At 37.2% G+C, this 23,933-nt stretch overlaps 1 protein-coding gene across 2 annotated transcripts in view; it reads left to right on the top strand.

Annotated features, from left to right (window-relative positions):
• LRRC28 (leucine rich repeat containing 28) overlaps positions 1 to 23,933 on the top strand; it is a 135,750-nt gene that overhangs the window by 24,806 nt on the left and 87,011 nt on the right. For both annotated transcript variants that reach the window (XM_003277538.4, XM_003277539.4), the window contains exons 3-5: positions 319 to 359; positions 11,050 to 11,087; positions 11,609 to 11,746. In XM_003277538.4, coding sequence (XP_003277586.1) covers positions 319 to 359; positions 11,050 to 11,087; positions 11,609 to 11,746 — 217 coding nt within the window. The remainder of the gene's footprint in view (positions 1 to 318; positions 360 to 11,049; positions 11,088 to 11,608; positions 11,747 to 23,933) is intronic.

Consider the following 23,933-nt stretch of genomic DNA (forward strand, 5'->3'; position numbering starts at 1 on the left):
TTAATGTAATGCGCTTGAATCATCCCCAAACCACCCCCACAACCTTGTCTGTAGAAAATTTGTCTTCCATGAAACCAGTCCCTGGAGGCAAAAATGTTGGGGACCGCTGCTCTAAGGGACATTGTTTTTTAATGTTCAAATTTATAAATTTAAATTGTAGTATGGTCTCTGTAAGAATAAAACCCAGACCTGCTGATTATTTTCACATTTTCTCAAAATTTACACCCCTCAAAAAGGTAATACTTTGTATTTAAACAAATTAGAAATGTTTAGACATTTTTCAAAAATAAAATTTAATTCTGAGTTTTTAATTTTCAGCCAGAAAACCTTGCTCAGAAGCTTCCAAACCTTGTGGAACTGTGAGTCTGTTTATTCAAATTTTTTAAAAACAAGAATGAAAATAATTCTAAGTTGTTTGAAATAATAGGATATGTCAGCTTAATGTATTAATTTGTTATTTTTTGGTATCATGATCATGGTACTCATGCAGGTAGACCTGTGGTTCTACTAAATCCAATAGTATTTCAAAGTATTTAACCATTTAAAATTGTATTTTAAATATTTCACTTCAAGGTAGTGAAGATGATGAGAAACGCCTTTTCTCTGGGTACAGTGTCTTCTGTCACAGAATCTTTCTGGATAGTCTATGTAATTGGGAAAATCGATTATTGTTATTACTACTACTACATGTGATACTTGATATAAACAGGTCGTATAAAATGTTTAAAATATACAGTAAAAGTCTCTTTTCCTGCATCCTCCACGCTTCATTTGTTTTAGTTCTTTTTATGATTACCTCCAAATGCTAAATACTATGTTTACACCTTTGTTTTTTTAATGCAGCAGTGTTAATTATCTGTTAACTTACCACTAAGGAAGACAAATTTAGATATCTTATATTTCCCTCTCTGCTTAGCTGCCTCCTAATTTTTCGCAGGAGGGTGTGCATTGCTATTTCTTGTACTCTTCGTTATTTGGCACGATTTTCAAGAAGTCAAGGAAGAAAAGCTAGCCTTATACCCCCATCTTTTCTGTCATTTCCTTTGTCCTATCCTTTTATTTTGAAAAAATTTCAAACTAATAAGAAAGTTGAAAACATAGAAAGAACACCTGTATGCCCTTCACCTAAATTTAACCAATTTTGACATTTTGCAACATTTGCTTTCTCTTTCCCTTTTCTACCTGTCTCCTACCCCTCTGCCCCCTCCCCCAAGTGGAATGATTTGAAAGTAAATTGCAGACATAATGTCATTATCACACCTAAGGAAAGTAATATTCAATATGATTTAATACACAGTTCATGTTTAAATTATGCAAGTTTTCAAAAATAATGTCTTTTAAAAGTAGATGTCTGAATTTACTGGATTATTTCCTCTTGATTAGATTGATTTAAACATTTTTTGTGGTGTTTGACCCCAAAACTTGCTTTATCAAGTTTTTGCTTTCATCCTTTTGTATGTATGTATATGTGTATTTATTATTTTCTGAAGCTTTTGAGGGTTAGTTATGCACATCGTGGCTTTTTCTTTGTCTCTAAATACTTAAGTACGTATTTCTAGGAACAAAGATGTCTTTCCATCTTTTTAGTCTACTTTTTCATCCTTTAGGTACTTTACAGTTTTCTTTAAAATAGGTTCTGAAGATTTCTGAAGTCTGTTACTAAGTATTTAATCTTTTTTTACTATCGTAAATGAATTTTGTCGTGTTATGTCTTCTAACTGGTTATATTTTGTATATATGAACAACATTGATTTTTGCGTGTTAACTTTATATCCTGGTATCTTGCTGAAATCTTTATTGTTTCAATTCGTTTTCATGATAGATTCTCTATGGAGTTTTCCAGGTATACTCTTATGTTGGAAAATACAGATAGTGTTACTTCTTCTTTTCCAACTGTTATCCCTTTAATTACTTTCTCTAGTCTTATTGCATTGGCTAGTTCCTCTAGACAATGTGAAAGTGTCCTGGAGAGAGTGGACATCCTTGTCTTCTTTCTTTTTTAAAAAAAAATTTTTTTAAGACCGAATTTCACTCTTGTCACCCAGGCTGGAGTGTAGTGGCGCAATCTTGGCTCACTGCAACCTCTGCCTCCCAGGTTCAAGCAATTCTCCTGCCTCAGCCTCCTAGTAGCTGGGATTACAGGCGTCCGCCACCATGCCTGGCCAATTTTTGTATTTTTAGTAGAGATGGCGTTTCACCATCTTGGCCAGGCTGGTCTCAAACTCCTGACCTTGTGATCCACCTGCTTTGGCATCCCAAAGTGCTGGGATTACAGGTATGAGTCACTGCGCCCGGTCCCTTGTCTTCTTTCTGACCTCGCTGGGAATGCCTCTAGGGTTTCCCCATTAAGAAAGATGCTGGCTTTACAGTTAAAGTGTCTGTAGTCTGTTATGTTAAGCAAATATTCACCTTTTTAATTATCTATTGCTGCTTAACAACTTACCCCCAAATGTAGTGATTTAAAAGAATAAACATTCAATATCTTGTATTTTCTGATACCCCAGAATCTGTGCCTGACTTAGCTGGGTGCCTTTGCCTCCAGGCCTCTTACAAAGCTGCAGTCAAGGTTGTTGGCCAGGATTGCAGTCTCATCTGAAGATTTAACTGAAGAAGGATCTTCCTCTATTCACGTGGTTGTTGTCAGGTTCAATTCCTTGTAGGCTGTTGAACTGAAGGACTCTGTTTCTTGCTTGCTGTTGGCTAGAGCACTTCCCTCATTTCCTTGCCATTTGGCCTTTCTATAGGATAGTTCACAACATAGCAACTGTCTTCCATCAGAGCAAGCAAGCCAAAGAGCAGGAGAGAGTATACACTTTCCCACAATCCCTGGTAATCACTAACGTACTTTCTGTCTCTATGGATACGCCTTTTTCTGGGTGTTTTATATTAGTGGAATGAGACAGTATGTGGCCTTTTGTATCTGGCTGCATTAACATAGCATAATGTTTTCAAGGTTTATTCATGTTGTAGCAGGTATCAGAATTCATTCCTTTTTTATGGCTGAATAATATTCCATTGAATAGATACATGACTTTTTGTTTATCTGTTCATCAGTTGATAGACATTTATGTTGTTTCCACATTTTGAAAGCTTTTCGTTTTACAGTTTGTGGTTTGTCAGTTGTTTGTTACAACTGTTTTGGGCAGCTGTGAAGTTAAACAATTGCCTATAATTTGTTTCAGTTTACAGTGGTTTTTGCCCTGGGCTATCTCCTAGTCAGATGGAATAAAGACAGCCTTGCAAGTGGGTCTTCAGGGAACCTTGAGACAAATCTTTGATGGTTCTCTGAGAAGGAAGCTTTGAAGGCACTCTAACGTGGTCCTACCCCCTTGCTACTGCTTTTCTCTTTGATTGTGGACTGTTGGTTTTTCAGGCTTCTGCAGAGCAGGAGAGTGGGGTTAGGACTACAGCAGGCGAAAATACCATGAAGCCTACAACCCACTGTACTTACTGACGTTCAGTCATTTTTTTCTTGAATAAATTCTCCCTGTATTACTGTAAGCCTTAGGTTCATTTCCAGAGTTCTCAACATGTAGCATTTGGACATTTCTGACAGTTTCTCATTGTTTTTATGGAAGAGAATTTTTGGAGGTTCTTACTCTACCACTTTTGCTCAAAATTTTTAGTTTTGTAAAAAACTGCCAATTTAACAGATTAGCTGTCCCATTTTACATTTCCCCTGTTAATGTATGATTGTTCCAGCATCTGCACATCTTACCAGCATTTGGTGTTGTCTTTGTTATTTTAGTCATTTGGATAGATGTGTGGTTTTTATTACATTGGAATTTTCGTTTGTATTTCTAGAATGACTAATGATATTAAACATCTTTTTGTATACTTATTTGTCATTGGCATCTTTTTTTGGTGAAATGCCTGTCCATGTCTATTGCTCATCTTCTGATTGTATTTTTTTTTTAATTTCTGAGTTTTAAGAGTTCTTTGCAAACTAGTTTTCTCTTCTATATGTTGTTTATAAATATTCTCTCCCAGTGTATAGCTTGTGTTTTCATCCTCTTTATGTTCTTTTGCAGAGCAAAAGTTTTACATTTTGATGAGGTCCAGTTTATCATTTTTTGCTTTGATGTGTCCTGCTTTTGAGGGCAAGTCTAAAAACTCTGTCTAGCCCTAGGTCCCAAACACTTTCTCCTTTCTCCGCCCCCGCCCCAAAGTCTTACAGTTTTTTATTGTACATCTATCACCTATATTTTTAAAAATTTTTCTGGGATTAGAACTCTTAGTGACCATTTTTTTTTCCTATCAGCATGTTCATGATATTCATTATTCCCTGGTGTGCATAGTTTCTGAAGAAACATCTACAGTTGTTATATTTGTTCCTTTGTGTGTATGTGTCTTTTTCTCCCTTGGGCTACTTTGAAGGGTTTTCATTTTTTACACTTATTTTAAGGGTTGGATTTAGGTGTATCTTGTTGTAGTTTTCTTCTTTCTTACCTTTGAGGTTCATGGGGCATCTTGGGGTTGTGTCTTAACAGTTTTTATCAAATTTGGAAAACTTTTGACATTGTTTCTTCAGATATTTATTTACATACCCTGTTCCTGGCCCCTGCTTGTGGAACTCTTACGTGTTTGTTAGATTGTTTAATACTGTCCTGTAGTCACTAAGACTCTTCATTTCCTTTTCAGACTTTTATTCCCTGTGTGCTTCAGTTCGGACAAATTGTATGTTCTGTGTTAAAAGTCAGTCATATTTTCTTCTTCAGTGTCTAATGTACTATACTAATCCCACTCAGTGAAGTTTTCTCTTTGGTTATTGTATTTTTTTTTTTTTTTAAGAGACAGGGTCTCGCTCACTCACCCAGGCTGGAGTGCAGTGGCTCTATCCTAGCTCATTGCAGCCTTGAACTCCTGGGCTCAAGGGATCCTCCCACCTCAGCCTCCCAAGTAGCTAGAAGTACAGGCATGCACCACCATGCCCAATTAAATGTTAAATTTTTTCATAGACATGGGGATTTGCTGTGTTGCCCAGGCTGGCTTTGTGTGTGTGTTTTTGAGACAGGGTCTTACATTGTCACCCAGGAGTTACACTGGAGTGTTGTGATGCAATCATGGCTCACTGCAACCTCAAACTCCTGGGCTCAAGTGATCCTCCTGCCTCAGCCTCCCAAAGCTCTGGGATTATGAGAGTGAGCCACTGTGCCTATCCTGTTACTGTATTTATGATATTTGGAAGTTCTGCTTATTTTTCTTTATATCTTACAGTTCTTATAAGGTTCATATTTTCATTTAAATAGCTGAATATAGTTATTATAGCCATTTTAATGTCCTGTTTGCTAATTCTGTCATCTGTGTCATACTGGTTCTATTTGTACTGACTGATTTTTCTCCTGGTTATGGGTCATATTTTCCTGATTCTTGGCATGTCTAATACTTTTTGATTGGATGATGGACCTTATAAAGTTTGCATTTTTGAGAGTCTAAATTTTATTGTGTCCCTTTTTTCTGGCATGCAGCTATTTGCAGTTTATTTTGATCCTTTTATGGCTTATTTTTATACTTTGTTAGGATAGGTGGGTAGGTTAGCCCTGTTACTAAAGCATGAGCTTTCCAGGATCTCTCTTGGATACCTCAAATGATCAACAAGGATTTGGCACACTTGCTCAGAACTTGAATGTCTCTCAACCCTGTGTGAGCTTTGCAGACTGTTCAACTGATTGATTTTCAGCTGCTTTTTGCCTGGAGTACCTTTTATTTTTCTTCTATTATTTTTCGAGATGGGGGTCTCATTATATTGCTCAGGCTGGTCTTGGATTCTTGTCCTCAAGTGATCCTCCTGCTTCAGCCTCCCAAGTAGCTAGGGTTACAGGTATGACCCATGACCCACTGTACCCTGCTAGAGTTTTTCTTATGTGTGTTTGTTCTAGAATTCAGCTATGAGTGAGGCCAAGGGATTCCTTATGTAAATTTTTGGAGGTTTTTTTTTTTTTTTTTTTTTGTAGCAGTTGCTCTCTCTTCTTCAGAACTTTACCCCACAACTTCCAGTTGCCTCAGGTTCCCTGAACTCTGATATGTGTCTCCATAACCCAGTAAGACTTCTGTACTTTGTCTGGGATCTCCTTCCTGTTCTACAGTCCAGAATTTGCCCCTAGGGAGAAAGCTAGGGAGCTTGTGTGGCTTACTTCCTTTCTCTTAGGGCATGTAGTCCTAGTTGCCTTTGTTAATATCTGAAAATAATTGTTTCGTGTACAGTCATGCACAGCATAATGATGTGTTGGTCAATGACAGGCCACATATGTAATGGTGGTCCCATAAGATTATAATACTGTGTTTTTACTGTACCTTTTCTATGTTTACATATGTTTAGATACACAAACACATCGTGTATCAGTTGTCTGATTGTGTTACAGTTGTCTACAGTATTCAGTACAATAACATACTGTCCAGATTTGTAGCCTAAGAGCAACTACACCTTATAACCTAGGTGTGTGGTAGGCTATACCATCTAGGTTTGTGTAAGAACACCCTATGATGTTTGCACAACAGTGAAATCACCTAATGACACATTTCTTAGAACATATCCCAGTCATTAAGTGGCACATGACCGTATTTCATCTGGTTTTCTTGTTGTTTATAACAGTTGGGCAAATCCTGTTTACTCCACTGCTATTACTCATCCTGACTGAAAGTAGAAGTCCTGTTTCTTTAATTAATTTTTTTTTTTTTTTTTTTTTGAGATGGAATTTCGCTCTTGTCGCCCAGGCTAGAGTCAGTGGCACCATCTCAGCTCCCTGCAACCTCCGCCTCCTGGGTTCAAGAGATTCTTCTGCCTCAGCCTCCCGGGTAGCTGGGATTACATGCATGTGCCACCATGCCCAGCTAATTTTTGTAGTTTTAGTAGAGACGGGGTTTCTCCATGTTGGTCAGGCTGGTCTCAAACTCCTCACCTCAGGTGATCCACCCACTTCGGCCTCCCAAAGTGCTGGGATTACAGGCGTGAGCCACCACACCTGAACTAAAAATTATTTTTTAAGTAACTTTTTTTATTTTGGAACTTTTATATTTATAGAAAAGTTATAAACATACTATGGAGCGTACTGGTATACCCCTTACCCAGTTTGTCCTGTTGTTAACATCTTAGAATTCCATGGTACAGGCCGGGCATGAGGAGTTTGAGACCAGCCGGACCAACATGCTGAAACCCCATCTCTACTGAAAATACAAAAAAAATTAGCCAGGTGTGGTGGTGCGCGCCTGTAATCCCAGCTACTCAGGAGGCTGAGGCAGGAGAATCGCTTGAACCCAGGAGGCAGAGGTTGCAGTGAGCAGAGATCGAGCCACAGCACTCTAGCCTGGAAGACAGACGGAGACTCCTTCTCAAAAAAAAAAAAAAAAAAAAAAAAAAAAAAAAAAAAAAAAAAAAAAAAAAAAATTCCATGGTACATTTGTCAAAACTAAGAAACTGACTCTGGAATATTCCTATTAAGTAAACATCGTATTTAACATTATTTAAAAAAATTGCCAAGCCATTTTCCAAAATGAGAATACCCCAAAGTGACATTCCCACCGAAAATGAATGAGAGTTCCTGCATTATTTGAGTAGAAGAGGAACATTTTATTTTAATAAGAACATTGAAACATCAACATTTCAACTACTCTGAAATTACCAAAATTAAGTAAAAGGAAGTGACTTAAATTTGAAAGTCCTAAGCCTGTGATTACAAATGACTCATAAGAACTATAATAACAACAATAAGAGCATTCATTTAACTCTTACTCAGAGCCAAGCACTGTTCTAAGAGCTTTACATTTATTAATTCATTTAGCCCCTGCAACATCATAGATGAGGAGAGAGAGCAGTTCAGTAATTTCTCCATAGTCACATGGCTATTAAGGTGCAGGCAGTGTGGCTTCAGAGCCCCCTCTCTGATCCACTTTACCCGTAATGGTTCCTCATCGGTTGCACATCAGGGTTATTTGAGTTGAGAGTTGAGATGCTGTTTCACTTGCTACAGGATGGTTTCGGGCACCCATAAGACCCCTGGTGATTCTAATGTGCAGTCAGGATTGGCAACACTCTGTATTTTTTTTTTAAATACATTTATTCAGCGTCATGATCACACTACTACATTTAGCAATCAACAGCATGAGTGCAAAAAAAAAAAAAAAATCTACATTAAAACCCCCTGTTGGAATGCTTTACACTTTCCACAGAACAGAAACTAAAATAACCTGTTATACAGTTATTCACAAATACAGTCCTCGAGTTTTTTGCCCATATACATGAGTATTTGTCTAAACCATGTCTTCTTTGTAGCAGGTAGGCCCTGCCAGCACTGTGCTTGGTTGAGTTCAAAACTGTTGTAACCTGTAGCTTCCCTGTCACCTCTCTGGCTCTCCTTTCCTGCTAAGCTTTGTTTCCTGGCAGTAATTAAAATCTTCTGACATTGCCATAGCTGCTGCTGCTACTGGAACTGGCATAGCCACTTTGGTTTCATGGTTTGGCCAAGTATTGGCCTCCACCACCATAGGAGCCAGAGCTTCTGCCACCATTGTCCTCCCTTCATGGGTTCAAAATTTGAAGACTGACTGTTGTAATTGTCAAAATCATTGTAGCTTCCACCACTTACAGAATGCTTCCATCATTACCAAATCCACTGTAGCCATCCCCACTGCCACCATATCTACCATCACCATGGCTGCCACCGAAGCCACCATGACTGCTGAAGTTTCCTCCACGACCAAAGTTGTCATTCCCATCAAAACCACCTCCACGACCACCACCAAAATTTCCAGAATCACTTCAGCCTCTTTGGCTGGGTGAAGCACTAGCCATCTCTTGCTTTGATGGGGCTTTCCTAACTTCACAGTTGTGGCCATTCACATTATGGTATTTCTGAATGACAGTCTTATCCACAGAGTCATGGTCATCAAAGGTTACAAAATCAAAGCCCCTTTTCTTGTCACTGCCTCAGTCAGTCATGATTTCAATCACTTCAGTTTTTCCATACTGTTCAAAATAATCTTAGGTAATGTTCTTCAGTGTCTTCTTTAATATCACCAACAAATATCTTTTTCACAGTTAAGTAGGCACCTAGTCTTTGAGAATCTTATTTTGAGACAACTGTCTTTAGTCCTACAACTCTTCCGTCCACCTTGTGTGGCCTTGCATTCATGGCTGCATCCACCTCCTCTGCAGTGGCATAGTGACAAACCCAAAGCCCCTGGTGTGCTTGGTGTTGGGATCTCTCATGACCACACAGTCCGTGAGCGTTCCCCATTGCTCGGAATGGCTCCTCAGGCTCTCATTGGTTGTTTCAAAGCTCAGGCCTCCAATGAAGAGCTTCCTCAGCTGTTCGGGCTCTTTGGGAGACTGACTTAGATATGACGGCGGAGGGCGGAGAGACTTTAACGATGCTTCCTCAGCGGCATCCACGGGCAGCCACTGTGTACTATTTCATACGGCATCTTCATTGTATGTAGATAATATTTTAAAGTCTGTTTGGAAAATTCTAATCATAATAGTGGGTACTTCAGTTCATATTTTGATTTGGACATTTTAATGTCTTTTTTTATAGGTGGAACTTGAATTGAGGCAAGTATTTTGTTGAAAAAAGTTTTTTTAATCAGTTCTCTACTTTGATTTAGGTATTCCTTCCTAAAATTAATGTTTAAAGAGTATTGATTTTAAAATGTGTAATCATTTCATATACAGAAAGCAAGGAATGAAATGTATCATAGAGTAAATGGTGGGCTTATTTAAATTTGTTATACCCAGCAGGTTAGTTAACCTTCTACAAAATTGATTTAATTCAACATAAAATAGTCTTCATAAAATTATTAATTTTCTGTCTTATTTTGTGTTTATCGGCATTTTAATATTCAATATTAGACTTTAAGAATGCAGAAGAAAACTTCTAAATTCTATTTAAAAGTACTTTATAAATTTTTTTTGGTTTTTTTTTTGAGACGGAACCTCACTCTGTTGCCCAGGCTGGAGTGCAGTGGCACAATCTTGGCTCACTGCAACCTCCGCCTCCCAGGTTCAAGCAGTTCACCTGCCTCAGTCTGCCAAGTAGCTGGGACTACAGGTGCACGCTGCCACGCCTGGCTAATTTTTTTGTATTTTAGTAGAGACGGGGTTTCACCTTGTTGCTCAGCCTGGTCGCGAACTCCTGAGCTCAGGCAATCTGCCCTCCTTGGCCTCCCAAAGTGCTGGGATTACAGGCGTGAGCCACCGTGCCCAGCCATAAGGATTTATTTTTTAAGTACAATAAATAAAACCATAGGTTTGAAAATAAAGTTTACTAAAATCTTGTTCTCTTATCTCTAAATCAATGATACAAATTTATTTTCTTAAATTATTGCTGTGTGATCTCCAGCATTCACTTGTTTTGCTCTGAATGGTTGGTTACTGATTGCAGAAAGTCTCCACCAGAGTGTGCTAAAGACACTGTCGTGGGAAAATTGTTACTTAGGCTTGCCTAGACTTCTCAGCCTCTGTGAAAAAGAAAATTTTTTAAGAGAAGCATTTGATTTCTTGTTACAAAATTTCTTTTGCCATGAGATAAATTCTGTACCTTGACAGTTGAGTATTTCTACAGACACTGTAAATGATGAGTATTTAATCTCTCTGTTCTTGGTTCTCAGTATGCATGCTAGCTAGAAATATCTTTATTTTGTGAAGTTATTTTTTAGAAATGAAAAGTTCATCTTCCTTTACACAATAGGTGTTGATTTTTCTTCATACAGTAAGTATATTTTTTAAAGCCTGAATAAAATGAACTGGAAGAACTAGTCATTTGTGTTATGAAGTTAAAAAGACCTTATAATTTATCCATTATGTATGCTTTTATTTTAAAATAACAACTAATTCAGTAAATAGATTTAGTATTTACAATTCTGGTACAAAATATTTTTGTCAAAGTATTATTAGTTAGCTGTGATAACCATTATTGTATGTTGATGCATTAGAATAGGGTGTGAAAGTTGTGGCCTATTTACATTTGATAAACTTCTAAGTGAGCATTTTATAAACTGATTATCTGGCAAAAGTACTTAATGATAATGGCTGTTTTTTTCCTTTTTCCTTTCTAGATACCTGCACTCAAATAACATAGTTGTGGTTCCAGAAGGTATGTTTACTTAAAAATTTTAGTTAGAAGATAATATAATTTAAGCTTTGTTTTATATAAATAGATCAAATTTTATTTTTAAGACACCTTTAATTTTTTAGCTTCAAAACTTGTTTTCTTCTAATAAGTCCAGTTAAGACCTACAATTAAATAAGTCTAAAATGGTTATAATGGTTAGGTAAACTATTATTGGATAAATTGCTATTAGGTAGATAATAAGTTCTAAATTTAATAAATCTAGTTAAGAATTCTGGTCAGATAAAAAAAGCCCTGTGTATCATTTCTTGATTTATTTTAGTCTTCATGTTTTTATTTGTGCTGTATTTTAGGTTATATTTTATCTTGAGCTGGAAGTATTTATCACTTTCATGAACTTAGTTTGATCTGTGTTTTTACTATTTTGTGAGCAACTGAGACAAGGAAATTAAGTAGTAAAATATTTTAACTTGGAATACTTGCATTAAAGATTTGATGTAATACTTGGGTCAAATCCATTTTGCCTTCTCCTTTTCTCTTTGAAGCCATTGGGTCTCTCGTAAAACTCCAGTGTCTGGATCTTAGTGACAATGCCTTAGAAATTGTTTGCCCAGAAATTGGTCGTCTGAGAGCTTTACGTCATCTTCGATTAGCTAATAACCAACTGCAATTCCTACCTCCAGGTAATCATAGTCTCTAGCACACAGTAGTTTCTTGTCTATTATAAATCTATATTTATTCATATTTCTCACTATATGTCTAGGCAATGGGCTGCAGATGTATTTATAAGTATTTGATTGTCCATTTGTTTGAAGATGAAACTAAAGAATGTGGGTGAAATATTACTAAGAGTTTTTTGTGATGCAAATGTAAGAAGGTAGAATTTATATTTTAGATATAGCTACAATTACTACAGTTGTGCATTGCAACCAATATCCCTTTGAATCACTGCTCTGGCAAAATATTTGTACAAAGAGTTACTTCAGTTCTGAATTTCACATAAGAGAATTTACGTGAGCTTTGCATGATATAATCATTTTACTATCCAAAAGTCAAATACATACAATGTTTTCTCTCTTATTCTCCAGTGAGGTAACTAATGTACATTAACTTTTTTTTTTTTTTTTTGAGACGGAGTCTCGCTCTGTCGTCAGGCTGGAGTGCAGTGGCACAATCTCAGCTCACTGCAATCTCTGCCTCCCAGGTTCAAGCGATTCTCCTGCCTCAGCCTCCTGAGTAGCTGGGATTACAGGCGCGTGCCACCACACCCAGCTATTTTTTGGATTTTTAGTAGAGATGGGGTTTCACCATGTCGGCCAGGGTGGTTTTGATCTCCTGACCTTGTGATCCACATGCCTTGGCCTCCCGAAGTGCTGGGATTACAGGTATGAGCCACCGTGTCTGGTTGACTTTTTTTTTTTTTTTTAAACGGAGTCTCACTCTGTTGCCTAGGCTCTAGTGCAGTGGCGTGATCTCAGCTCACCGCAGCCTCCGCCTCCCGAGTTCAAGTGATTCCCATGCCTCAGCCTCCCGAGTAGCCGGGACTACAGGCGCGTGACACCATGCCTGGCTAATTTTTGTATTTTTAGTAGAGACAGGGTTTTGCCATGTTGGCCAGGCTGGTCTCAAACTCCTGACCTCAAGTGATCCACCTGCCTCAGCCTTCCAACGTGCTGGGATTATAGGTGTGAGCCACCATGCCTGACCTAATGTATGTTAACTTTGATTTTAAAAGGAATCATGCTAAAATTTAGTAGAACAATTTAAATTTGAGCCTTAGGATTTTCAGTTCTGCCTGCTGAACATGTAAGTAAATTATGAATGTGCCTTATAGATAGGCAGTACTAAAATCTTGCATTTTATTGAGAGCCACCATTAAACCCTTTGATTTCTTGGGAGGAGCATCCAGAGACCTTGCTTTGTGAATCCACATATTTTCAAATTCCACTGTCATATATGATTTCCCATATTAAAAAAAAGATAGATAATTAAAAAATAAAAAACTTATGCTTCGGGTATTATATGAAAGTTACTGTGTATTCAAGAATGAGCAGAGAAAGATACAGATGTTAATTTGTCTGAGATTATTTTTACTCTTTTGAGTAAAACCAGTTCAAGAACACCAACCAGCCTTTTAGTGTATCTAAGTGAAATATGTGACTCAAATAAAATTACAAATTGCTACCTGTCATAGAACTTCAGGGTTACATGAGAATGTTAAAAATTATGCCTGTTAAACCCATGAATGAAGAAGTTTATGATATTTGTTTTTTCAAGTACAGAAATGTCTAAATTAAAACATACTAATGGATTAATTTTTAGACTTTATGTTCTGGCCTTAATATATAGATTCAATACTGTGTATAAAAATGGCACCAGTCAGGCTGGGCGCAGTGGATCACACCTGTAATCCCAGCACTTTCGGAGGCCGAGGTGAGTGGATCACCTGAGGTCAGGAGTTCGAGACCAGCCTGGCTAACATGGTGAAACCCCATCTCTACTAAAAATACAAAAATTAGCTGGGTGTGGTGGCGCTGTGCCTATAGTTTCGGCTACTTGGGAGGATGAAACAATTGCTTGAACCTGGGAGGCAGAGGTTGCAGTGAGCCGAGATTGCACCACTGCACTCCAGCCTGGGTGACAGAGTGATACCCTGCCTCAAAAAAAAAAGAAAAAAATGGCACCACTCAGCAGTGACTGTATTTTAAAAAATATTTTCTTTACTGTCATGTAATGAATGTCTTATTTTTTCTAACTATAGTTAATATAAAATTTTTTGACACAATGCAGCAATATGGTCTTTCCTTTATTGTATATCATCAGGCCAATGGTGTTTCATCATTCTAGCTTTCATCATGTTTGTACATTCAGATACCCAGAAAATGAGATACTCTTTTGAAGATTGCCTAGAAAATGTATCAGTAAAGATAATACTTTACATTTTCCTAACAGTTTCCTATATGAAACTTATATAAGGCATACAACCAAAATTCATGAATATAGTGCTGTATTTATGAACTTTTTTTTACATACATTTAAAGAATATACAAAAAATACAATTGTGCCAGGCATAGTGATTCACATCTGTAATCCCACCACTTTGGGAAGCTGAGGCAAGAGGATCGCTTGAAGCCAGGAGTTCGAGACCAGCCAGGGCAACATAGTGAGGCTTTGTCTCTACTAAAATCCAACAATAAAAAAAAAAAAATTAGCCATGTATGGTGACACACACTTTAGGCCTAGCTACTTGGGAGGCTGGGGCAGAAGAATCTCTTGAGCCCAGGATATCAAGGCTGCAGTGAGCTCTGATTGCAGTATTGCACTCCAGCCTGGACAACGGAGAGAGACTCTGTCCCCAAACCCCCACAAAAAACAATTCTGTGATAAACTATTGTTCTGGGTGTTGTATTATTCTGTGTTTTCCTGTAATATAAAAACATGATGTGGTAGAATATGGTCATTGCCTTCCATTACATATTCTTAGAGGTTAAGGATGTACTTCTAATATCATTGACTGCTTCTTAATAACCAGTGAAGGGTATATGTTTTGTGACTACTTTCATATAATTTATTTATATCTCACCTGTTACACAAGAAATTCAAGGCATATACTTGTGATTTTATTTTGCTAGGTTTGTTTCTATTTGTGTTTGCTTTTGCTTGTTTTGAGTAAAATTATATACATTAATAGTTATACATTTTGGATAGGAACTTTTGATTGAGCCATGTATATAGGCTTTATTATTTCTTGCCACCATGAGTAGCAATTGACTAGGTCTTACCAATTATTTGATTCACTTTATACATCTCATGAGGTGATTTCAGATGTTATGATTTAAGTATGTAAGGGGCAAGCATACATTCCCTAAATGCTTGATTATGTTTAGAGACATACTACGGGAGGGTATTCTAAATGTGGGAAAGAAATGTGAGGGACTGTCATATTATCCCCATTTGACCACAGTAGGCACCACTTGGTATCTGCTTAATAAGCCCTTTCTCCACAGTACATAGTCCATGCCACGTTATATTCCCTTAAAAGACTTAACATTTTACCGTGTTTCTTTGTTGTCGTTGAAAAGCCTTTGAATATAATTTTATAATTTTATATCCAACATTTAAAATTTGCTAATTAGTTTTCAAAGTGGTTATACCATTTTGCACTGTTCTCTCAGCAATATGAGAGGTGCAGTTACTCCACATTCTTGTCAACATTTGGTGTTGTCTATTTGTTTAGCCATCATAGTGGGTATGAAGTAGTATTGCATTTTTTTTGAATTTTATTTAATTTGCATATCTCTCTTGACCGATGTTATTTAGCACCTTCTCATGTATTTATGGGCTATCCCAAATCTTTTTGAATTATGGGAGATATCTCCCTGCTTTAAAGACCAGCTGCCAGCAGGTTCAGTTGCTGAGGAATTCTCTTTGCTCTCCAGTTTGGCTTCTGACTTTCTGTGCCTTGAGAGCTCTTTGAGTCCTGCTGCTCCATCCTTGGCCTGTAAAGGTTGACTATCATTGCCCTGTACTCTGTGACGGTGGGTCTCGCCTCTGAGAAGTTGCTCTTGGCTTTTCTGTTACCGCCTATCCTCCAGGTTTTCCCTTGCTGGAAGCCTAGAGTACGTTGAGGAGATTATCTCAGCTCTTGCTCTCTTCTCTTGCCCTCATTTGTGGTAAAGGTTGGTGGGACAGAGTGTGTGTGTGTCTGCGTTGAGCAGGGGGATTTATTGATCGTACAGTCTTTCTATACCTACGGATCCTCTGGGTTCTACACGGGTATGTCCACATACAGCTTTCAAAGTTAGACTGATTTTTCTTTAGCCCTTGTCTGTGGCAGATTTCTTTTCCTACCTCTATTTCAGTCATGGATGATAGCAGCCGAGGATCTCTTCTCTTTGAAAATGTGCTTCTCACTCTTTGGAGTTGATTTAGATTTCCCCATGTCCTCAGTCTCTCATGGGTTTTTATTCAGCTTGTTTTAGTTGTTAGGGTGAGAGTGATGATCTCTTTGGAGTTTCTATTTTCAAATTGGAATTAAGTCCTCCTTCTTCCCAACTGAACTCCACCATTTGTTTCTGGTTCCACTGTGCTTCCTTTCTGTTTTTGGATTACTTGAGTGTGTTTTAGTGTTCCGCTTTATTTCTTCCATTGGCTTTTCTCTAGGGTTCACAATATGCTCCCTTAACTTACTACACTTAGGATATTGTACCCTTTCATACAAATTATATGTATTTTTATATTATTGTGCATATTTTACAACAGTATACTTCCTTTTACCCTCCTCCTTTTGTACTACTATGTCATATATTTTATTTCAATGTATGTTGTAAACTCCATTCGATAATATTATTTTTGCAAGTCAGTTGTCTGTAAAATACTAAGGTTGGGCATGGTGGCTCATGCCTGTAATCCCAGCACTTTGGGAGGCCAAGGTGGGTGGATCACCTGAGGTTGGGAGTTGAAGACTAGCCTGACTAACATGGAGAAACCCCGTCTCTACTAAAAATACAAAATTAGCCAGGCGTGGTGGCGCATGCCTGTAATCCCAGCAACTCAGGAGGCTGAGGCAGGAAAATCACTTGAACACAGGAGGCAGAGGTTGTGGTGAGCCGAGATCACGCCATTGCATTCCAGCCTGGGCAACAAGAACGAAACTCTGTCACAAAAAAAAAAAAAAAAAAAAAAAAAAATTTACCTGAATATTCACCATTTCCTGTGCTTTCTATTCTTTTTTTCTTAAGAGACACAGTCTTGCTGTGTTGCCCAAGCTGATCTCAATCTCCTGGCCTCCTAAAGCACTGAGATTACAGGTGTGAGCCACTGCACCTGGCCATTTTTTCCTCTAGATTTAGTTTCCATCTGTCCATTTCCCTTCAACATATGAATTTATGACTAGATTTCAACATAAGAATTTAGAGGTGGGGACACAGACATTCAGATCATAGCACCCTCTTTACCTCCTCACAGCCTTTTCATCTTTGGTGCCCTGTCCTGCATCTTCCAGGTGCTTCACTTGCCCCCAACTCTGATCTATTCCTCTTCAGCTCTGCAGGACTGGAGCTCTGTTTAGGTTCCATTTCCCTGTGCCATGGCCCAAAATATGCCCCATGGCAGAAATTCAGGTCCAACGTGAGGCTCGCCTCTTGTGTTCCCTAGATTTTAAGGATTGTAGTTCTGGGTTGCCTGTCCATTGCTTGAAAACAATTGCTTCATATGTTTTTGAGTAGTTCATTGTGTTTTGGCGGGAGGCACGTCTGGTATCAGTTACCCTGTCATGTCTGAAAGTGGAAGTCCTATTAGATGTCCTTTGATTTCTCATCTGATTGCTTCCCTGCATTCTTTTATATATGTGTTTTTGTTGTTGCTGCTGCTGCTGCTGCTAAGCGTGTACCACTTAAACATTTGTGTATTGCTTTTCCCTACACCTGGCATCAAAACTGTAACATTATTTGTCACAGAACATATTTAAACTAATTTTCTCCCAATGACATTTTGTAATTTGATTGTATAAAATTATGTAATCTATTATGAAGAGAATTACTGTATACCTAGAAATAAAGGATTGTTGGAGAAAGGCTTCCATCAGTGCAGGGCCCCTTTCTGATTAAACCTCGCTAAACATCACAAAGTCCAATGGATGTTTGAGGAGACAGAAAGAACAGCCAATCTCTAATAGTCGAGAAAGCTGATACCTTTGTGAGTTGCTGTAAACACTGAATTACCATGAGAGAAGGTTATAGTAACAAAGAAACAACAAAAAGTAACCACCAGTCAGAAAAGATGTTGCTTACATCTGGCATATAAATCAGCCTATTTTTAAAAAATACTTTTATCCTTGAAAAGTTGTTTTGCATACCAAAAAAGGAAGGATTTTTAGCCCAAGTTAAAAGCATGAATCTGTTGTGTTTTAATGGCTGAAAATATGCACAGACAGAAATGTGTACCACATATAACCAGCATGTGTTGTTCCTAAAACCCAGGCTTCAAGTGTAGTCAAATTTATTACCATTTTTTTCTTAAAATTTACTTTTTCTCCAATTGAACCTCTGTAGGTTTATTGGAATGAAATTTAGTATCCTTTCTTAGGTCTGTCCCATTGCCATCTGAATTGTTGTGAAACCTCCGTGTTTATTGATCTCATGTGGAAGTGAAAAGGAGTGGATCAGCCTTTTTCCTACAGAGGACGTGAAAACAGCCAGAGCCTGGTCCTCTAGGGCTTCTGCTGTTGCTTACTACCCTATTGTTGAGAGTGTGTTGGCATAGGCTGTTGTTCTGCAGCACAGGCTGCAGTGATTTTTCAGAGGTGCTGATCCCACCTTGTAGTTACAAGCCTGGGCACAGGTGCTCCATATTTGAATTCCCTGTGTTACAGTTTCTAGGAATGACAGGTGGCCCAGGAACACTGGGTCAGCCCTGGTTTCCTCGTCACTTCCATTGTGCCTACATACTATGTGATCAGTTCAGAAGGAGAACAAAGCAGCTCTCATTTTGAATCCTTAAAACACGAAGTGTGTTATTGTGCCTCCTGTCCCCAGATATTCAAGGCTCTTCACCCCATGTTACCCTCCTTAGGCAAATACCATGGTAATTTTGGGTGATTTACTCTTCTGGGAGACTCAGCTTTTCACTGATTACACATCAGTCTGGTAAAATAACTAGCTAGCACTTCTCTCCCTAAAAAAGAATCTAAAAAATTAATCTCTGGCAGAGCATCCTTCTAGTGTCACCAGGCTATATATGTGTGGTCAGCAATATACGTAAATAGATTTTCTCTATTTTGTGGGGTTATCTACATGACTGGAGGGGGGACTTGCTATTTCATCTGCTTAACAAAATAGTATTTACTGCTGCAAAGTATGCCATGCTATGTGCTAGAGAAAGTGGGCACTAAGAAGGAAAACAAAATCTGGACCCAGACTTCAAGGGAGCTTATAATATTTTATTGTCTAATATTTAAACTGCATGCAGTACTTGCAAAGAAGGGATTAGACAGAGAGGAGAGAGAAGGAAGTATTGAGTGTGTTATTGTAGCTAGTGATTATCTTGGTACACAGTGCTGAGACTTGAAATACCCATTTTGACAACTAATCGGTAGAGGGACAAAATCTAACAATCTGCCTCAGCTTGCTAGATGACCACTGAATAAATTATCTACCAGATACAGAAATAATTAGCCGGGTGTGGTGGTGGGCGCCTATAATCCCAGCTATTCCGGAGGCTGAGGCAGGAGAATCACTTGAACCCGGGAGGCAGAGAGGTTGCAGTGAGCCAAGATTGCACCATTGCACTCCAGCCTGGGCAACAAGAGCAAAACTCCGTCTCAAAAAAAAAAAAAAAAAAAAATTATCTACCAGAGCCCTAAACTCATGTTCAGAACTTGTTCTTTCAGTCACTTTATTTTTTATTTTATTTTATTTTATTTTATTTTATTTTATTTTATTTTATTTTAGGGGCAGCATCTCACTCTGTCACCCAGGCTGGAGTGCAGTAGAGTAATCATAGTTCACTGCAGCCTTGACCTCCTGGGCTAAAGTCATCCTCCTGCCACAGCCTCCTGAGTAGCTGGGACTACCGGAATGTACCACCATGCCTGGCTAATTTTCTTTAATTTTTTTTTTTTTTTTTTTTTTGTAGAGATGGGGTCTTGCTGTGTCACCCAGGCTGGTCTCAAACTCCTGGCCTCAAGTGATCCTCATGCTTTGGCCTCCCTAAATGCTAGGTTAAAGGTGTGAGTCATCATGCCTGGCCCTCAATGACTTTTATAGACCTAAAGTTACCTTATTATTAATTGTAACTTTGTAATCGATATAGTACTTTATTAGTAAAGTAACTTTATAGTATAATTAAATATACATATATTAATAACTTTATAATAACAGATTTTAAATTTAGATTTTTACATAAAATTATTGTGGTATAATAGATAAAACAGATTTCTCAGAAAAATATTTTTACTATAGATAAACTATCAGCTATTGTAAAATCTTTTTACAAATGAAGCTAAGGCTTTTCAATTTTATTTACAAACTTTTACAAGCTTTGAAAATTTGGCAAAACCTTAGGATAAAAATGACTGTTAAAATTATTCTAAAAGAAAAAAGGTTTTGTTTTCTGAACCATGTGTCCTTCTCAGTGACAAATACATACAGAAAATACTCCTTTTTAGGAAAAGTGTAAGGGGAAATGGTAGAAAACTTGCCAGATATCTAAAAAACAAAAGTTCATTGCTACAATACTTTAAAAAAAAAAAAAAGGCAAAAGAAGAAAAGTTGGTTGCTCAGACTTGGAAAGCCTCTACCATCAATCATGCTTACTGCCTAAGGCATGTTGAGCTCCTTTCAAGGGTGCGTTCCTTTGTGAAAAGATTTAAAAGCAACTAACACTATAACCCAAGTGATCCAAATTCATTTCACATGCAGTACTTCTTATAGAATTAATTTATGACAGCATGGTGTATTATAAGCTTGGTGCTGTGTGGGAACAGTGATGACAGCACTGAGGTCAGTTGAGGGCTTAAGGAGAAGGCAGATGTGACGTGTTGGGACTAAGCTGGTGTGAGAGTGGTATGCAGGAGCAAATGATTTGGTTTGGGTATTTTCCACTATTTATCTCTGAAATGTATCCATCTCATAATCTGTCATACACACTACTTCCAGGATGCTCTCTCTCAAATACAGATTTGGCCAACTGTTTCCCCAGTTTAAAACCCTTCATTTAAATAAATTGCCGAAAATGTTGTGGTTGCATGATAGAAGCCTATACTGAGTTCATAACCATTTGTTTATGATGAATACCAGGAATTGGGGACATTTTTAAAAACCTGATAGCTGTAGAAGTGTTTTTAATCTTTTCAAGTGAATTTTCTTGAGAATATGTGTTTTCTTAGACACAGCCTATTAATGAGACTTCAGAGGTCTAATTGGGAGATGGAGTCTCGCCCTGTCGCGCAGGCTGGAGTGCAGTGGTGCAATCTTGGCTCACTGCAACCTTCGCCTCTTGGGTTGAAGTGATTCTCCTGCCTCAGCCTCCCAAGTAGCTGGGATTACAGACATGTGCCACCACACCCAGCTAATTTTTGTATTTTTCGTAGCGATGGGGTTTCACCATGTTAGCCAGGCTGGTCTCCAACTCCTGACCTCAGGCAATCAGCCTGCCTCTGCCTCCCAAAGTGCTGGGATTATGGGTGTGAACCATTGCGCCTGGCTTTGTTATTTTTTGTATCTAAATCAGCTTGCAATATTTTAGATGTGGCATGGAGTAATTTCTACTATACCTTTTGCTGTCTTGGCAAAATGTGGTTTAATAGTTCATTTTTACTAAAGAACTTTCAAGTATTAAAATATATGAATAATGATTTGATGTATTGCATTTGTTAACCAAACTTTGGCAAAAGTATGTTTTAGATAAATACATTAACAAAGATAGCATTTTCATGTGTAATTATTTCATAGTTTCAGCTAATTTTTCTACCTTGATTTCAGTATACTGAAATTATTCAGTTGATTTTTCTACCTTGATTTCAATATATTGTTTTGTGACATCAGAAAATTATGATTTTATGTAAATTGTGAAGAAAAATTAATATAGAGAATATATCTACATGTATTACGTAGATGGATATAATATAGATTTCATATATAGGTACACATAATATAGATACCAAAATAAGTGTTTCTTAAAAATTAATGTATTTAATATGCAGAACGTTTTATTTTTCATTTATTTGAACATGCTGTTGCTTTACTTCATCTGTAAATTATGTTTTAACTTGTTAAAGGTTTCAATTTAAATCAGATTTCTGTTCTGCAAGTAGTTTTAGAGTTAACGCTTGTTTTAATGAGTGAAAAGCTCTGTGATTTGCCAAGGATCGACGTAATGAGGGTAATTTTTATAATGTTGTTTGATATTGTTTGTTATGAACCCCCCCCACACTCAATGTGCCTAATAGTTCTTTGTTTAATCCTTTTTATTAATGCTTTTATTAAAAATTGACATTTTAAGCATATACCTTTTTTTGAGAAGTTTGGTTTTCACTGTGTATTTTTTGTAGGTAGTAGGAAAACATGAAGTCAAAACTGGCTGTGGAAGCGAGGAAGCGCTCAAAAAATGAATATCTTTATATGCTTATAGTTGTTTATATGTCTGATCTACTTCTTAGCTGGAACTGCTGACATCTCTGCTCCTGACATAATCTGAAAGAGAATTAAAGCCCGGCAGAGCTGTTTGATGACTTTTTTAAATTTCAGAAGTTTGGCATTCTTCACTTTAGTGTGAATTTACAGTACTAATATTAGTGACTTAGTGTTTTTTTTTTTTTTTTTGAAGAACAGCAGGTTTTGTGGAAGTCATGTTATTTTCTTATATATTTAGGTCCTAGCATGAATCCATTTTTCTTAAATGAGATAGTTTTTACTGTAATTTCATAGTCATTATAAGATGTTGAAATAATTTAAAAGTATGTTGAGAAAAAATGCTGAAAGATATATATGGATGTTTATAGTAATATAAAGTCTTAGAATTTTTATCTATTTTTACCTAGTTTTAAAATATAAATGCATATTTTTATAAAGGAAAGTACAAGTCTCATATATAAAATTAAAATTTTAATTATTAAAATATTCAATTGAGTAATCAAATAATTATTCTTACAATATTTTTGTTTACAGGCTATGAAAATAGTGTTTAATCTAAAGCAGAACAAATGTACATTGGAAAATATTTTTAAAAGTATGCACAATTGGCCGGGCACCATGGCTCATGCCTGTAATCCCAGCACTTTGGGAGGCTGAGGTGGGTGGATCACTTGAGGTCAGGAGTTTGAGACCAGCCGGGCCAACATGGTGAACCCTGTTTCTACTAAAAATGCAAAAATTAGCTGGACGTGATGGTGTGCACCTGTAATCCCAGCCCCTCAGGTAGCTGAGGCATGAGAATCGCTTGAACCCGAGAGGCGGAGGCTGCAGTGAGGCAAGATTGTGCCACTGCACTCCAGCCTGGGTGACAGAGTGAGACTCTAAGAAAATAAAATAAAAAGCATGCACAATTATGTACATTGTTGCATATGTCCTGAACCAAAATTATGATTTCTGTGGTGCTATTCTTCTTTTACTTGATATCTCTAGGAGACTGAATACTACATGTTCACAAATGTGAGATAATTTTTCTGTACAGCTCTGTGTACATAATCAGTGAAGGAAGAATCACCGTTACTGTTTTATATACACAGGGTGTTGTCTTGCAGTATTTTTATCCGTCAGAGGAGCTGCTCTTGTTCAGAGATAAATTTCCGTAACTCATTCTCTTTAACTGAAAAGATCCAATAGCGTAGTTGAATATGTATTTTACAAAGACCAAATCCCTAAATTATTTAGCAATCTAAGAGTCAAATATTTGTATTGTTAAGTGCGTGTTATATTAAATATAGACTATAGAATACTATTAATTTTTAAGTAAAAGGGAAGTGAACATTTTAACCTTTTTCTTTTGAGACTCAATAAAATCAGCCTCATAAATCAGTTACTAATAATTTTATCTATTTTGTACTTCTTAATTTTTTCCTAAATTACCAACCACCATATCTATTTTATTTGAATATTCTTGGTTTGCTTATGATATCCCGTGAAACTGCATTTGGACTTTATAGATAAAACTATTTAAGTCTCCCACAATGGAATTCCATGGAACTTTAAGTACTATAAACTTTCAATAGGGCAAAAGCCTGTAAAATTTTGTTACTTGATCCCTCTATGTCTCCATTTTCTTATCCAATGTGGTAGGTAAATTTTAACATGATGGATTCTGATACTCATTCTACCACTAAAACTCAACATTTTTAAATTTATACTAGCTCTGGCAGGTTTGATTTTATGG

This window comes from Nomascus leucogenys, chromosome 6 (assembly GCF_006542625.1).
Source record: "Nomascus leucogenys isolate Asia chromosome 6, Asia_NLE_v1, whole genome shotgun sequence".
In the NCBI taxonomy this organism is placed as follows: domain Eukaryota; kingdom Metazoa; phylum Chordata; class Mammalia; order Primates; family Hylobatidae; genus Nomascus; species Nomascus leucogenys.